The sequence below is a fragment of the Poecilia mexicana genome, unplaced genomic scaffold, assembly GCF_051168715.1.
Source record: "Poecilia mexicana isolate PSO_F unplaced genomic scaffold, ASM5116871v1 scaffold_23, whole genome shotgun sequence".
Lineage (NCBI taxonomy): Eukaryota > Metazoa > Chordata > Actinopteri > Cyprinodontiformes > Poeciliidae > Poecilia > Poecilia mexicana.
In genome coordinates this window covers 10,962,003-10,978,944 of record NW_028263392.1, presented here as the reverse complement: position 1 = coordinate 10,978,944, position 16,942 = coordinate 10,962,003, and the positions used below count along the sequence as shown (strand labels likewise).

Sequence of the window (16,942 nt, the reverse complement as noted above, 5' to 3'; positions counted from 1 at the left end):
AATGCATAAGTCCCTGATAAGTGACTGTTGTGGCTTTTTGGGGTTTTCTTTTCATCTGCAACTAAGCAATACATTCGAATGATTCCCGATTCTCGGTGTTTGGGCATAAATTAAAATAAATTAATGTTACTAATAGAACCGATGTAAAAAATATAATTGATGTGATGGAGTTTTACACCTCTTTTGCTTTAGTGTAATTCATTTGATAAATTGATGTTCTAGAGTACAGGGACTTATGAAATCATATATATATATATATATATATATTTTTTTTTTTTTTTTTTTTTTATGGAAGAAGGTGTCACAGTTCTTCAAGCACATTCAATCAGATGTCCTGACATTTTTCTGGTACTATCCAGGAAAGAGACTCAAATGTCCCTTTAGGCCCACAATGAGGCTGGATGGTTAAATGATACCAACTGGAAAACCTTTCAGTCAATTTAGAAGACGAGTCAAGCGTGTGGCGAATACCAAAATTTAGAATTGAGCTATAAGCACCGACCATGCATACTATTGAATCAGTGGCAATATGTTAAAGGAGAGGAACCAGGACAAAACTCTGAGGCAAACCAAAGGAAAAACTCAGAGAAGGGGCATAACTGCTGTCTATTAAGCCATTTGTTCTGGATTCTTGTTCTGGAAACTTTAATCAAATTAGGTTTGATTTGTCCCTCTGGAGATTTGTACTGGGCAAAGTTGATCTGTTTTAATGATTTTTGTGGGGAAAATTCTCCATTTTAACCAGAACCAGAAAAGGAGATGAACAGAACAGAAAGGACATTTTTTGGAATTATTGGACTGCAAGTTGTTATAAAGCTGTTGATTATTTAAAAGCAAAACTTTGTTTTGTTGTAACATGCTTTAGTGGCATGTTTCTCGAAACTATTTTTAAGACAGTAGCTTGAGCAAAAATCTGCTAAAGTCAAGAAACATACTGTGTAAATAAACTAAAAAAAAAAAATCATAGTTCAATTTTTAATACACATTTCTATAGTGGATAGCAAAGGTTTGTTGTATTTCTGTATCTAAGATATTCTAGATACAATTTTTTTTTCACTATAATAAGGTGCAAAATGTTGTTGTTGTTCTGAAACTGGCAAGGCAGTCTAAAACTAAATTTTGTAAAAAAAAATAAATAAAAAATGACGCATTTATTAATGTTTTACTGAATACAGAACATGTAAAAGAAATTAATATATCAAGCATCACCATCAGCATGAAGATTGGACACCAAAGTCATTGATTCATGACATCAAAACAAGCACAACCAAATAAATACACATAAAAGAAACAGCCCAGTCATCGCTTCCTACAAAACGCGGCTTGATGGGACGTTATAGAAGCCATCTGCAGCCGGTCACAGTGCGTAAGATCTTGGACATCTGTCCACATGAAAGAAGGAAAGGGAGACGGATGAAGGACGCGGCATTTCTCTCCGCTTTGAAAGAGCAGCAGGCGGGTGGCATGGGGCTGCGAGAGGGGCGTGGTTGTCACCTAATAAAGATGGCTGCGCCATATCCACGTCGGCTGAATTCGGGCTCGAAGGAAGCAGAGTGGGTGGGTGTGGGTACGAGTGGTGGTCTGTGGTCAAGAGTTTGCGTGAACATTTGTAGAGTGGCCGGAGAAGGGAATGCGTGTGGGCCTCAGGGTGGAGAGATCGTTACTCTGTTCCAATATGCTGCCATTCGCAAACACGTGGCTACCATAACTGTCGCCACTTCACTTCTACCAGATTGGGATTATTTAGAAAATGCATAGATTTAAGAACTTTGATTCAAAGCTGCTTTTAAGCAAGCAACCCGAATCTAAAGAAATGTAGAGAAACTGATGATGTGTTTAGATAGGAAGTCAAAAAGAAGCACAAGGATACAAGAAGCCTATTTCTGTGTTATATGGAGACAAGTCTTCAGGTTCATTCAGACTTGGTGAGAGTCGGATTTAAATCAGACAACAGGTAAGCAGAAAGCAGTACAGAAAATTCGCTTTGCATTCTGACTTTGAGAAATCAACCTCCATCAAGTGGGAAATATGATTTTTAGTCAGAGTGGCATTATGTTTCAGCATTGAAAAAGTGGAATGGACATGGCAAAAGGAAAAACTCGACAAAGAACAACGAATTACATCTAGAAGATTTTGGGATGGCAAAGGAGAAACAGGATAAGTTTGAATACGCAGCTGAGAGTTGAAGCAAATCGATGGGGGGGAAAAAAAAAAAAAAAGTTGTCATGCAAAGTCCGTATGTGACGACCCGTGTGATGTGAAAACAAGCTGAATCCAGGAGCTAATCCAACATGAACTCTGTCACGAAAGGTTTCCTCCAAATGAGCCGAGGTATAGAAAAAGAAAGAAGGAAAAAAAAAGAGAGACAGACATACATCTCTCGACATGTGGTGATCTTTGACAAAGACAAGGTGGCCTGTGCGCACGAAAACACAGAAAGGGCTTTATCTGGGCCGAGATCTACTGCGGTTTGGGGGGGAAAAAAAAAATTTAAATTCTGAGAGAACTGGGGCGTAAGCACCTAAGGACCTCCAACCTAAACACAGACACGCTCGTTTGGAAATGGGAGCACAGGAGACGGGGAACAGCAGAGCTCATACAAAATATAGCAACCGAGCGGAGAACATGCATATTCACAGAGAACACAAACTCTGGCACACAGAGGGAAAAGGAGATTTATCATAAATGCGGCGTGTTATTTTTAAAAAATGCAAGCCCCACTCTTAGACCTACACCGTGACTCGAATGCATATCTCACACAGGTTCTACTTGAAAACAGATATGTCCAGTCAACTCTAATCTACTCTGATTTTTATTTGCTTACGCAGCACAAGCTAGTTTAACAGCGGCATGTGGAACACAGTCCCTAACTTGGGACCCCCAATCACACACACACACACACTATGATGGATGTGGCCCCCTTGCCACACACAGCAGGCTCACACAACCCATTCAGTGCACACGGATACCGACACAAAACCTTCTCTGTACACATCCACTGAACACAATTCAGCCGGACACGTGCAATCTTTCTCCATTCAGCGTCCATTTTTGCGCTCTTTTCTTTTGCACAAATGCCCCATCTGCTCATGTTCAATAGCAAATTCTGCCGTTTACATGTGGAACCTGAAGCTACGCTCGTCAAGGTGAACGCCGCCACACAGAAGCGCTTTTTACGTTCACTCACACATACGCCAAAAAGACGCCACACCTGCGTTCATACGAAATCCCCGAAAACTTGTGATTTAATTGAGCTCGTAAATGAACTTTATTTAAAGACACAATGGAAACTTGGACACAAAACCTACAATGCTCATGGTTAGTACCTGGAAACCTATTCATGCCTTCAACCTTCATACTGCGTCCTGCTGCAAACACAATATTCTACGTTTTTTGATAAGGTTTTAGGTGACAAACCAATGCAACGTATTTCATTGTGTGAAGTTTAAAAAAGAATGCATCGTTAAGGAAATCTAGAGTAAATAATCTAAAATCGGTGGAGTGCATTTGTGAGCAGGTTACTGTTGGCGTCTAGAGACAAAGTCTTGAAAATTGCTCAAGTCAGATTGGAGAGTAATTTTGAAGTCTTGCTCCAGCTTCTTCAGTTGGCTTGCTTCTCAACGCTGACATGCAGATTTTCTTTCAGGCTCGCCTGAATCAACACTTCCACCGTCTCTGTTGGGAAAGAGCTTAATGCTCTCCCAACAATCCTCCGAGGGCGTCGTGAATCCGTCTCATTTCAACTCAGTTCAAATTACGCACAGGTGGATTCCACACACAGATTAGGTGAATTCCCTGTGTCCAGAAATGCTAAATCCATTCGGACCTCCCGACAGACACGCAGCTGTCATGTCGTTATGCAATTGTGAATAAATCTGGAGTCCATCTTGAGCGAACAATAAAACTGTCTCATCAAAATTAACATAATGCAGGAAGTCAGCCTGAACGTTACGCCAGACCAGCAGAAATAATAATAAACTCCTTCAAAACAGGTCACTTCTGCAAAACGGTACAACAATTGTGTTTATACTAGTATTGGAATAATTGGACCACAATACTTTTACTCAGAAGTTTAATTTCTACTCTAAAAAGCAATAATTATGATAATGCATTGGTTTGTCAACTAAGAACAGAAGAGGAAAAATTATTTGTGCTGTCCTTGTCCTGGAGAATAAATGTGTGGACACTGCGAGAAGTTTTCTCAAATAAATGCTTTTTTTGTTTGTTTTTAAATGAAATTATCAACACCCAAAAGTACAGAAAAAAAAAATCTGATATTTTAGTATATTTAAAAAAATCAATCAATCAATGGTCCAAAAATGCTGAATGGATACAAATTTCTCTACTAAATAAAAAAAAAAAAAAAAAAAAATGGAACAAAAAAAAAGTTATAAAAAAATACTATTATTCCCAAAATACCAAATGTGGGAAAGATTTTCATTAACCAAGCAAGAAATATCCAAACATAAAATTAAGAAAATCTGAAAGACATAGATAATATTACCATGCAGATGTGGCTACACATTAGAACATTCCATCAGCATTTTACATTAATGTAAATGTTATGACATACATAATAAGACTGCTTTTAAAGCAGTATTCTGACACGAGGACAAGGGTATTTTTAATTGTCACAGTACTGGGCAGATGTTTAGGAGTCAAGTAGCCACAACTTTGAAAACACAATTCAATCTCTTGGCGTCATTTGAAAATTAGTTGAAGTTGTACATTTTTTCAATTTGTCAAAAAAAGAAAAAGAAAAAGAAAACTACTGTGGATTTAGATCAAGTTCTACTTTTTTTTTTTCTTTTTCTGCAAAACAAAAAAAATATCTTGATCTTGTCTCAAAAAACTAAAAGGAGCATTTTGTCAGTGTAAGGGGTTTTCACTAGAAGCACCCAAAGCACTTTAAATTCTTATTTAATTCATGCACAAAGAAAAAAAAAACATATGGAGAAGTACAGCTTGAAACTGGCAAGTACAAGCAAGTCATTGACATAAATTAGCATTTGTGTCTCTATCATATTTTCAGTACAGAAAATAATGTGCATCATGTATCACAAAGCTTTGGAGATGAAATAAAAAAATAAAAAAATACATTCAAAATTCAAGTGCAGTTGTCTATGGAGTGCCCTTCACTCCCCCATTCAGCAAGCAGGCAGGCATTTTTAGACGCCTACATGCCACGCAACGGCGGAATAATGAAACTCCATGAAAGAAAGGAGACGGGGCATTAAATTATGTTTATCTGAATGCCGGCTCACGCGGCTGCGCAAATGTGCATTTGAGTGACGGGGAACACAAAAGCCCCACAGCAGAAAACACTTGACTGAGATCCAGCAAATAGATGGTGTTCCATTAGAACATTGCAGCTCTTTTCGAGAGTCGTTTCACCCATCAATTGTGCAGCGAATGCTCAAAAAGAGAGGCGAGGAATTTTCAAGATATTGTTCCCTTGCAAAAAACCTACAAGTACAAAATAATGATTAAATGCAGATAACGTTTATCGGTGAAGCCCCATGTTTAACTTTTTTTTCTTTTACAGCATGCAATGAGGAGCACAATTTGCTGCTCCCATGGCAGCCACAAAACACAGGTGCTGGAAAATGAAAACAAAACATACACACGAAATAAAAAAACAAAAACAGAAAGCCGCCCGATGGAAATTTAGTTTAAGCTTTGCTAAAGAAAGTGTTAAAATATTATCTTAAGCTCAAGGATACCCACACATGCCAGAAAAAGTTCACCACTTTGCTTTTGTCTTTTTAAAACACAGTAGCAGGTGTGGGGTGGTTTCCCTGGCGACCAGCTGCATAATAACACAACCCGACCTACGAGAGACCTCATTCAGGTGTATTTTGAGTGACAGACTGTGACAGGGAACAGGTTCTCTTTCAGCATGCATTTTTACCATGAACTCCGAGGCAAAGAGCAGCTCTGGTGCGAATTTTCAGATTAGCATGAATGAATTCAGTGCCGACTTCATTTTCGCTACAGTTTTGGCATTCAAAACCGGTCCGCAGTCCATTTCCACGAGCAAACAGATCCGTAACCAAACACACCACCAATTATAAACCAACTGTGACTAGAGTTTATTGATGTCATTTGCAATGCACATTCTAGGGATTGTTTTTCTATGCCGCTGCAGAGGCTTCAGTCTTACTTTCCCTCTCCGATTTCCCTCGTGTGCGAAATCTAGCAGCTCGCGCCTGGGTTTTATGTGGAGGGGATAAAGTCGCTACTAATTTTAATGATTACAATATTAAAAAAATATTGACGTATTTAGTTTTTATTATTGTTGTGTTTTTTATTTAAACACTAAAAGCATATTTGGCCAGCACACACACACACCACTTTTTGATTGTCCGTGAAGCGCAGCAACGATGACTTCACCAGAAGGCTGTAAAAGTAAAGCAGGAGTCTTTCAACCACCAAAAGGGCACCGAGTGTACAAAGTAACTGTATTCTTGACTTTCTAACTGCGCAGCGAAGGAAGCGACATCAGCAGTCCTCTGCCTCCAGTAACCTTGCAACTGCTGCTAAGAAAATAAAACTTTTCTGCAAAGTTGAATCATTGTTCAAAGAATAAATGCAGCAAATTTAGACAGAGAAATTCTCGCTGACCTTCACAAATAAGAGTTTAAGGTACGAGTGCTTTGGCGTGGATTTCGAAAAACGTACTTTAAAGACAGTTTAAACAAAAAAGAAAGACGACTGACAAGTCTCACCTTGGCTTGTCAAAACACAGCTGTCTGATTGCTGGGGGCTCTATGGTCTGCAGAATGCAATTAGTCTTTTAATAAAGAGACAGTTATGAAATACTAGTAAGATCAATATATATCAGTACTAGTACTAACAACCATATAACGAATAGACACGACATGTATGATACAAATATTTGCATTATTACATCGCTACTGAAGATTGTAATTTGTTTGTGACATTAATTTAATAACATGCTGGCATGCTTGAATTCATTATCTTTAATATGCATCACTTGTACAAACACAGAACAATCAGAAAATGCTCGGTGCTCAGTGATTTATGACTGGCAGACAGAATTTAAACGGCTACATATTTGTCCATTAAATATTCGACAGCTGTTGGACTTCTTTTTATTTTCCAGCAGTATAAGTTTCATCGACTCCACGGATATCCAGCGTATATGTTACTGGAATTGCTTACTATTTCTTCCTAAAAAAAAAAATGTTGACACAAACTTGATATATTTAGTTTTTAGCTTCATTTTAGCCGCATTTTTTTTGTTTTACAGACAATCCTAATAAGACTCTTAATATGTGTCTGATGTTAATGGCGGTATATATTACTAGATATGCTAATAGTAGGTAACATTTATGCTGCAGGAAATTGGAATAATCCCTGCTAGTATAATCCAGCTTGTATTTAAAAAATTCATGAAAACAAAATGCACACAACAATCATTATCCAAATACTTCCTACGTTTACATCCATTTGAATAGCCTAAAAATATATGGAATTTCACGCTCAATGTTTCCTCGTCCTCAACTCTGGACATATTTTTGTGATCGCGAGAAATTCCTGCGTCCCCTTCAGAAAACGAGAGAGAGAGAGACCGAGAGGAGGGAAGGAAGACAGGATAGGAAAAACACATTTCACTGGAGGATTTGACGGGATAAGCAAAGCAGTAAAAGTGCAGCAGAGTGAGAGATAAAGGCAGCAGAAACCTAAAATCAGGGATAATGACAGCAGGCTAAGCCAGAAACATGAGCTCACATGAAAAACACTCACACAACAAAAGCAGTAAAATGTGGAACCATTTCATTAGCGTGTATCTCCTGTAGTCATTGGACGGCTGGACCGCAGAGACCAGCACTTTGACCACAGACTGCTTGGGGCCTGGTTGCCAGCTGTAGGGATCCCACTAACACAACACACACACACACACACACCACACACACACACACACACACACACTGCTCAAATGCTCACAGGATAACCAGGCTGTCTGGGAAAACACACACATGCACATTTCTCTTTGGTATGTAAATAAAGCCAACCAATGTGAACCCAACGGAGTCGAATAAACTGTTAAAAATGGGTTGCGTCTATCACAATATCACTCCTGTAGAACAAGGGAAGATGAGCGCCATCACCGTGCAGCTTGATGGATGGACTTTGAGAGGAACCAGGCTGTGGTTATCATGGCCGTGTCTGGAGCCCGAGCCTGTTAGTGCAGCCTGTCAGCCGGCACGGTGTAGCTGAATGTCAGCTCTGCCATTTTATTACAAATTAATGAGGCGAGGCTAGAGATCTGAATGTAACCCCGGCAAAGTGTGACATCGAACACGCTGAAGCGAAAGACGGACTCGGTAATAAATCTGAGGGCAAAACCAAAGATCCCAGCTCGCTAGTGTATCCGAGGATAACGCGTTACACTTTTTTGCTTGAGTATTAAATTAATTTTATCAACGTCTTTGCCCTGGAAGAATTACTACGTCCACACTGTAATCTGTAATTTGTTCATTTTTGAGGTTTCTTTTGGGGGGGAAAAAAAAAAATAGTGGAGGGAAAGAAAAATACACAATACACAGCAAACTGTAAAAAAAAAAAAAAGAAGAGAACTTCTACTTTAATCGTTTTCGGCTTCAACTATAATGCACAATGTGCATTATAGTTGTAAATCCTTACATTTTCCTTTGACTTGTTTACCGCGTTTGTTTGCCTGCCAATCCTTTCCCTTTGTCACTCATTCTGTGCGTCTTTCTGTAAAGATGTCCCTCTTTTTCGTAACAGGACTCTGCTCAGATTGAACGGTGCGCCCTTTCTCCATCTGACTGACAAGACTTAGCAGGTGGTGGGACCCATTCGTACCCACAGTACTGCAATCTGCACAAGGCTGTAACTCAAGCCTGCGTCCCAAACACAGATGCAAAGACACAGGATATTTTTTTTTTTTTTCTGCCGTGCATGCCTGTGCATTTCTTAAGTACACATAGACCAAAAAGTCTTTACGCGTGCAACACCCGGAACACCAATTGGTAAATAAACACAAGCGGTGCTGGCGCTATCTCCTTGTTGTGGCCTTTAGAGCTCTGATCATAGTTTTTGATACGGATGCATTTTCTTTACGGGAGATATGCCACATTCCAGCGAACGATCTTGGGAGAAACCCAAGGATGAGGAACGAGGCAGCATGAGATTCCCAAGATGTGGTGAGTTTGATTAGAGATTCTACAGCTTCACAGGTTTTAGACAAACATTTACAACCAAAATGGACACCACTACGTCTTAAAGCTTTATTTAAAACATAAGTTATACGAGCTAAGTTTAGTGCCAAGTTATGTTTTTTTTTTTTTTTTACTTCTACACTTCTAAACATTTGTTTACCGTTACTTTTTTGTTTTTTTTTCATTTTGATACATAGTGAATTCACGGAATATAAATCAGTTAAATTTAGCAGTAGTTTTCTCTTATCCCCACCTATCTATACGTTTTCCCAAAACATTTTTGCCTTACTTACAACACTCTTCCCATCAAAGTTAGTGGATTGTTTTAAATACTTCAAATACTCTGGATCTGCACCTCTGGAAATTATAAACAAGGTCAATTTTCACACATCCTCACTCTTGCTTTTTGTTTTGTTTTTTGTTTCTTTTAGTTAAAAACATAGCAGTAATGAGGGTCTTTTAATCTCTTCTTCCCACAGCTGTTTCTATTTATCCGTTTCCATCAACCTTCAAAATAAGAAAGAAGAGAAAGACTGCATGGAACGAACGAACGAACTGTGTCAGAGACAACAGGAACTGCAGCTCATTTCTCTACCCAAGCACTGAATTAATGCTCAGTTTAATTGAAGTTAATGTCGATGTGAATAATGTAACGGAGGAGTATTCTCGGGGCTTTATTGCGCAAAACAATACACCTCTTTGCTGTTCTGCTCTTAATAGAACAAGCTGGTATTAGCTGGGCTGTCTGCTTCAGTCGTCATCCTGAAGCTACACCACAGAGCTGCTGCTTGTGTCATCATCATCATTTAAGATAATCATTTAAGCTTTATTTTCCAGTTCAAGATTATATATTTAAATATATACAGCTGATTTTGGCTTTCTTGTAAGCGCTGGAAAAGCATATTGGCTTTCTTTCTGCCAGCTGACTGGTGGTGCACAGGCCCATTGCTGTAATGCTCCATGCAGACAGAGAATAGTTCAGTCATTTCAGCTCTTTGATTCACAAAAAGTCGTACAATCCGGCAAAACGGAAAAGCAAAACATTTAGGCAGCTTTTAAGCCACACCTTTTATATCCCTAGTAACCATGCCTACCACAGAGACATCAAAAAGACATTTCCACCAATTAAAGTAGTGGCAATTTGCTTAATATTTTGTTCCAAAAAAAAAAACAAACCAACAACAAAACTAGTGACTTATTTCTTTATGGCTGGCTTTTGTTTTTGCAAGTTGAGCTGTGTCATTGCACAATTATCTGTGCGGCGACGAGAGTCAGCACAAACGCGTATGCTTACAGATTCATCATACCGTCTTTCAACTTGTGGACCATGAGCGGTGGGAGCTTAGCAAACTCTGCGGTCAGGGTTTGTGAGTGAGTGCATGGAAATGAATTACATTCAAGTTTAACGTGGGGGCATATTGCAATGGAGGCTACTGGAAAACATTGGTTGTGCCATTGAAATGTGGCTGCGTGGGAGCAAAGATGGAGGTTTAGTAAGTGTGTGAGTGTGTGTGGGTGTCTGTCAAAGTACAGTTGCAAAGACTAACAACCGAGGAAAAGATACGTATTAACTGACCTGCAATCAAAGAGACAGAAAAAGGAGACGAGTTAAAAAAAAAAAAAAAAAAAAAAAAAAAGCCCCCACACACAGACTTCTTAAAGATTGCACTTAGGGTTTGTGGTGGTGTGGCTCCTTCAGAGACGACTCGGCCACAGGAGAGGGAAGGAAAGAACTATGAGAACGAGAGGAAAAGGAGGGAGATGGAGGCAGGCATCTCCAAGGTTGGCGCGTTGGGAGTACACCTTGTAATTATCTACATCCGCTCTGTCAGCCGCAGCCAGTAGAACGGACAGATACAGACGGGAGACTCTCCAAATGTGATACTCACATGGTAATTCACACATCAAAGAAAAAAAACAGGGGACGGGAGGGGAGGGGGGGGAATGAGAACAGATAAACCAACACACATGCAAACACCCACAAACATACAAACTGCACTTATCCTACTGGAATTCAGTCACTCCTAGACATATACAGGCTTATTATGGGGCTTAGAGCAGACATCCCTGAGAGCAGCTCCACACCAAGTGTATTTAAAAGCCAACTGCTGATGTCTAATCCCTTTCACAGTTTTGTTCTGTCTTTCTTATTCTTGCTTTGATTGATGAGGAGAATGGTGTGAAGAGGTCGTGTGGCAGGGTCACCTAACCCTAACATCCAAACATTTTTTTTTTTTTTTTTTAGTCTTGCCTTCTTTTTCAATTGCTAAAAAGATCCAAAGTTTCAAAGTTTATGCCATGTCCACTTCCACTGTTGGCATGTCTGTGCCTCGGCTGACCTTTAGGGGTCAGTGTTACTCCTGATGGCTGCCTACAGTGTGCAGATTGCAATTGAGGGATCCATGCGACTGTGGGTACGGCTTAATCCACAAAAGTGTACCACTGACTCCTGTAATTCTTATGGTAAAACAGCAATCTTAAGTCAGCTCCTCTCAGTTGCTTCCCTCAAAGTGTAATCGTTTTAATCAGCAATCCAAACGAGTTGATCTGTGGCGAAGTGAAACGTCTTCCTAGCATTTACTTCCCCCCCGTGTCTTCCTTATTATATTAGTCAAGGTGAGGAAGTAAGCATTGCTGCAGCCTCAAGGAGAAGAGAAAATCATTAACTGCCGTGATCATCGCAGTGTCCCCCGTGAAATGGCAACCTTTTCACTGAATGTCTAACTGACCCCACTGGGAAATCATTTACTCTCCACTCGCTCTGCCAGAATGTCCCGGGAGAGGTCATTTTATCTACCTGTCTCCATTTCTCGATCGTTCTCCGCCGCAAACTGCTCACTCTGCAGTCGTTTGCCTGTCCTTTCCTAGACGATGAGAATCCTTCACTTGGCGTGTGACTATCAAGTCCCTCGGGGGGCTTGTCATCAGCTCTCATTTGAGGCTGATTTCATGGGACTCCGCTTACATGCTCTGTGTATATCCGAGTACCCGTAATCATACACTTGCATAGCTAATGAGACCGTCCTGGGAGTCGGAGTGTGCTCATCCTGCTCTAGAGGTTTGCTTGTTTGACTGTCCTTCCCATGAGAATTCCTCCCTTTTGTTTATTTGACTGAATTTCTAGTCTGGCTTCACGCAGCGTAGAGGTGATGACTGACACTTCACTTAACCAGTCTAGTCTCCCTTCCTTTTGCTTCATCCGTTGTACGTCCGGCAGCTCGTCTTCCAATAAAAATGAGTGGTTGCACCTTCAGTCCTCTTCCACCTATTGTTTTCTGATGGACATCCAGAGAGCCATCAAACACCTGTAGAGACGAAACGCACAAATCGCCGGTGAGCGGGCAGCACGAAGGAAGTGGCACACGACGCGCTCTTGCGAGCCAACAGCTGACTATGATCACGCGCTCAACAGAGGATTCGACAGGCCCAATAAAAGATCCCAAATTCGGGAGCTCATGCATACGCACAAGAGCCAGGTGTCTGAATACATGAGGACATGCAAGACCTGACACATTTGTTGCACACAAGCCGAGACACCTCTTTCGGTCCAGGGGGAGGAAATCACAAGAGAGGGTGTTGAGTGCTCACACCAAGATCTAACAAGAACATTAGCACAAACAACATGACTTTTAAAGCAAAATGCATGATTTATTTATTTATTTTTTCCCATTACAGTATTGTATATCTCGCAAGACGAGAAGCAGACCTGCTTTCTCAATTCGACAATGCACATCCATCACCCGGCACAGTCTGTCAATCCGCACTTTGATGCTCGGCGACACGTCTCTTGTCTCGCCCTTTTGTCGGCAGCATGTTCACTTGTCAGACGGAACGTCATAGAGGATCACAAAAGACTAGATTTACATTCTCCAACCAGATGCCTGCATGCAGAAGAGCTGACATTTTCCCATCATCCCTAAAAGCTTGGCTTCGTGTGAAGTGATGCGACAGAGCCCAGGGGATGTTTGACATGAAGCAGGTAAGTCCAACAATCGATCTTCCCATGTCATCACAGTTTAAAAGCCTCGGATAACGACTTGTGAAGGAAACTCAACAGAACAAACACTGAAGTCATTGACATTTTTTATTTTAGCCCAAGGGCATGTGGAATAGTATCCATTTGGAAACTGAAAGGATGATAAAGAAAACTATACTGCCCTCAAAATTACAACTTTCCCTCCATCTAAAGAATAAAGCATGTTATATAGCAGGCCTCTAAACATAAGTTGCGCTAAATGTCTTGTCTAAACATAGAGATGAATTGGTGACAGACATTATTTTCAAACCATGCTTAAAGCCAACATCTGATTCTCCCTCAGAAAAGGCAAACACTGAGATTGTCCCCCCCCAAAAAAAAAACAAAAACAAAAAAAACTAAGATTTTGGTGACAATCAAGTGAATGAGAGGACTTTCAACCACACACTCATGCTTTCGGCTGCAAATCGGCTTGTTCATAAATTTTCAGAGGGTGTAACGAAGAGTCACAAGACCACACTTGGAGCAGTGCACTTTCCTAAAAATTCCCCCCCCCTCCCGAAAAATGGCAAAAATGTTGCCGGTTATTTCTGTCCAAGTTGTCTGCTATTACATGGAGCCTGATTTAGTGTAGGGTGTGAGAGAGGAGACGAGATGGGGAAAAGAGAAAGAGGGAGGAGAAGGAGAGGAAGAACCGGCGCTCCGCAGTCTCCCCTCAAAATAACACAGAAGGAGAGAGAATAACATGTTTGCTAGATATGTCAAAAAAAAAAAAATATCCACGTGCACGGTAAATTCTCACTCTCCCTAAAATGTGCAAATAGGTGACAAAAGTTGCATGTAATTGCATTCAAAGTCGTCAACTGTTGATTTCGAGATACGGTAAGGAGATGCATCAAAGAGGACATGCTCTATGTCAGGACCAGCAAGATCCCACCAGCTCTTTTTTTTTGAGGGGGGGAGATGAGATTTTGGGACAGAAGTCACAAAAACTGAGGCTCTGCTGCCTGTTCACTGCACTTAACAGGGCTGTACGAGCAGAAGAGGAGAAATGACACAGGGCCAATATATACATTTAACTTAAGGCAGGAGTGCTTCCACAGCATATGGAAACAATCTCCCCATTTGTAGGGAGAATCGCAAATTCTTGGAGACGGTCAGCGTAAGTGAGAGGGGAGCAGCAAGGAAATTGGAGGAAGGAATACGGAGAGGCAGGTCTTGTGCGCTGACCAAGAGACGCACACAGAAGCAGAAATAGACTTACTCTGATAAAGGAAGAAAAAGGGATACTCAGCATGCCAAAGAATAGATGAAAAGAACAGCACTAAAGAGCACCCAGTGGGCAAGAAAAGCAGCTCCGGTTTAAAAGCAAAGAGCACACAAGCAATCCCCATATAACCTGGAGTCAGAAGACACAAGGAATGGGCTTACCCTTGAATGACAGCTTTAGTCTGGGAACGTTGTGCTTGGGATCAGCTCCTCTCCCCGGCTGCAACGTGAAGCACAGCAGCACTACAGTCCGAAGCAGGTAATCCATGGTGCTGGAGTGCTGCTGTCTGGCCTCCAGACCAGGGGGCCACTCAGAGCCCGACCCCAAGAAAGGTGTCCTCTGCTGAGGTGTGCAAGCGCTGAAAGTAGAGGTTCCAGGGAGAGAAAGGGGAAGTGGGAGGTGGGCAAATCCTAGTTGTGCTCCTGGGTCTTGGGAGTGCAGACTGTTGGGGCAGTGCTGTTGCGTGAAGTCGGCAGAGGGGAGTGCAGCTCACATGGCTCCCCGTGCGAAAATCCAAGCTGTATAGTTGACTGGCTTATCTGTCCTCCCCCAGGTGAAGACCCTTCAGCTCGACTGTGATGAGAAGTAGAGGCAGGGTGAAATAAAATCAGAGCACTTATCCGGTATAACAAGGCTATCCTCTTGCTGGAGAGTTTTTTTTTTATTTTTTTTTATCTGTTTCTGTCCACTGGCTCCCACTCTTTGAGCAGACACTCACAACAACCCTCTAATCCTTGTGTGCAGCTCCACCAGACTGCGAGAGAGCTACACCATCCACAACGAGGGAGGGGAGGGGAGGCAGAGCAGCTGAGAGAGAGGGAGGGAGAGCAGGAGGAAAGAGGAGGTGGGGTATTACTTGAGAGCAGTGATGAAGGCAGTGTCATAGAGAGGAAGTAGAATGGTTAAGATTTATAGTCTTGACTTTTCCGCACTCGTTTCCTTTGCTCTTTGTCGTTTTTTTTTTCCCCCCCTCGTCTTAATTTATTCTCCCTCACAGCAGTGAAACGCCTTCCCTTGTGTTAATTCCTCTGCCACTAACTGTCTGACCATGAAATTTAAAGTTTAATCACTGGGTTCCCCTACCTGGTTTATTAGGGTGCTTGAAAAGCAGAGTTAATCTACTCGAGAATAAAAAAAGAAGAAGAAAAAGAAAAAAGGAATCCAGGAGAGGGAGCTGTCAAAAAAATTTATGAAACCCTTGACTAAAAGGAATCTTTCAGATTTTGCATGCATGAGCTTAAATGAAAGGAACATTTTAAAATTCATGAGAGGGTTTGTTTCTGCTATATTTTTATAGATATATTTAACAATGGAGCTTGTAAATAAAAAAAAAAAGATAAACATAGTCAATATGCCGTCATCTGTTTAAATATGTAGTAGGGCTGATGTGAAACAATTCTGGCTGAAGCTAGCTCAAATTAAACATTGTTTTAAATAGACCAAAATTTTCCAACTATGAAACTGTTATTTTTTTTATTTTTGTCTTAGGCTTTGTGCAGAATACAAGGGATTGGACATGCAAATAAGCAACATAAAGTCATTTGATTGCTACCCCATGCAAAGAGCCATGTGGCCCACATCATAAGCAGCTACTGCACCAAAGGTTTCAGTAGATAATCCACAGTTTCTGCCTAGTAAATTATGTCAAGTACATTTGCTTGATTTGTAGGAGGATCTTGCCGTTTTTAAAAGCAAAATACATATGGGAAAGAGAGAAAATGCTAATTTATTAACAAATTCAATTTCTGATGGAATATCTTCCTCTTAAATGAGAGATACCACCAATGTTTTTCTTTTTTTTTTAAATATCCTAAAAACCACTTTGTCTTTCCATGGACTTGTTTTGGTTCGACTTCTTCCAAGTTGTGTTTCTGGTTAGCAACCACCACACCTTTTGCTCCATCTCGATGGCTGACTCACTCTGAAGCATTCACTTCAAATAATATTATCATTCAGAGCAGAGAAACTCCACCAAAACCTGCTGATGGAAGGCCACTTAATGTGATATGTGGTTTCGAAAGAGTGAGTCACAAAAAAAAAATAACAGGAAAAATTGATTCACAAAAATGTCTGCTTTTTCCTTTCAATTGTACAATTTTGTTTACTTTCCATGTGCAGTTGCTATGTTCTTTGGCGGTTTAAAGGAATCGCCATTTTAAGACACTTATCTTAGCAGGGAAAAAAATCTGAATTGAATGTTAGATCTAAATTTATTAGATTTTTTTCAAAGTTTCTGGAGGTTTCTTTTATTTGCTTTCGATTGTAATTTGCCAGTTGCATCTTTGGAGTCTTCGTCATTTTGTACTCAACTTGTTTGGGAAGGAAAACTCAAAATCTACCACCAAGTAGGGGTCATAATTGGTCATGTTTCACGTGGTCATCTGGCTAAAATGAGAAGTAAAACCTCAATTAAAATAAGACATACTATAAAAGTAATTGCAATTAAATGTCAGAGTTGAGGGTTTTTTTTTTAATGAAGATTTCATG

The 16,942-nt window shown here is 40.6% G+C and overlaps 1 protein-coding gene across 1 annotated transcript in view; it reads right to left on the bottom strand.

The window, feature by feature from the left end:
- Nucleotides 1–15,808, bottom strand: part of sema3aa (sema domain, immunoglobulin domain (Ig), short basic domain, secreted, (semaphorin) 3Aa) — a 38,044-nt gene extending 22,236 nt beyond the window's left edge. Inside the window, exon 1 of the mRNA XM_014982419.2 lies at nucleotides 14,617–15,808. Within this exon, the coding sequence (XP_014837905.2) occupies nucleotides 14,617–14,722 (106 nt within the window). The 5' untranslated portion in view covers nucleotides 14,723–15,808. The remainder of the gene's footprint in view (nucleotides 1–14,616) is intronic.
- Nucleotides 15,809–16,942: the final 1,134 nt, after the last annotated feature.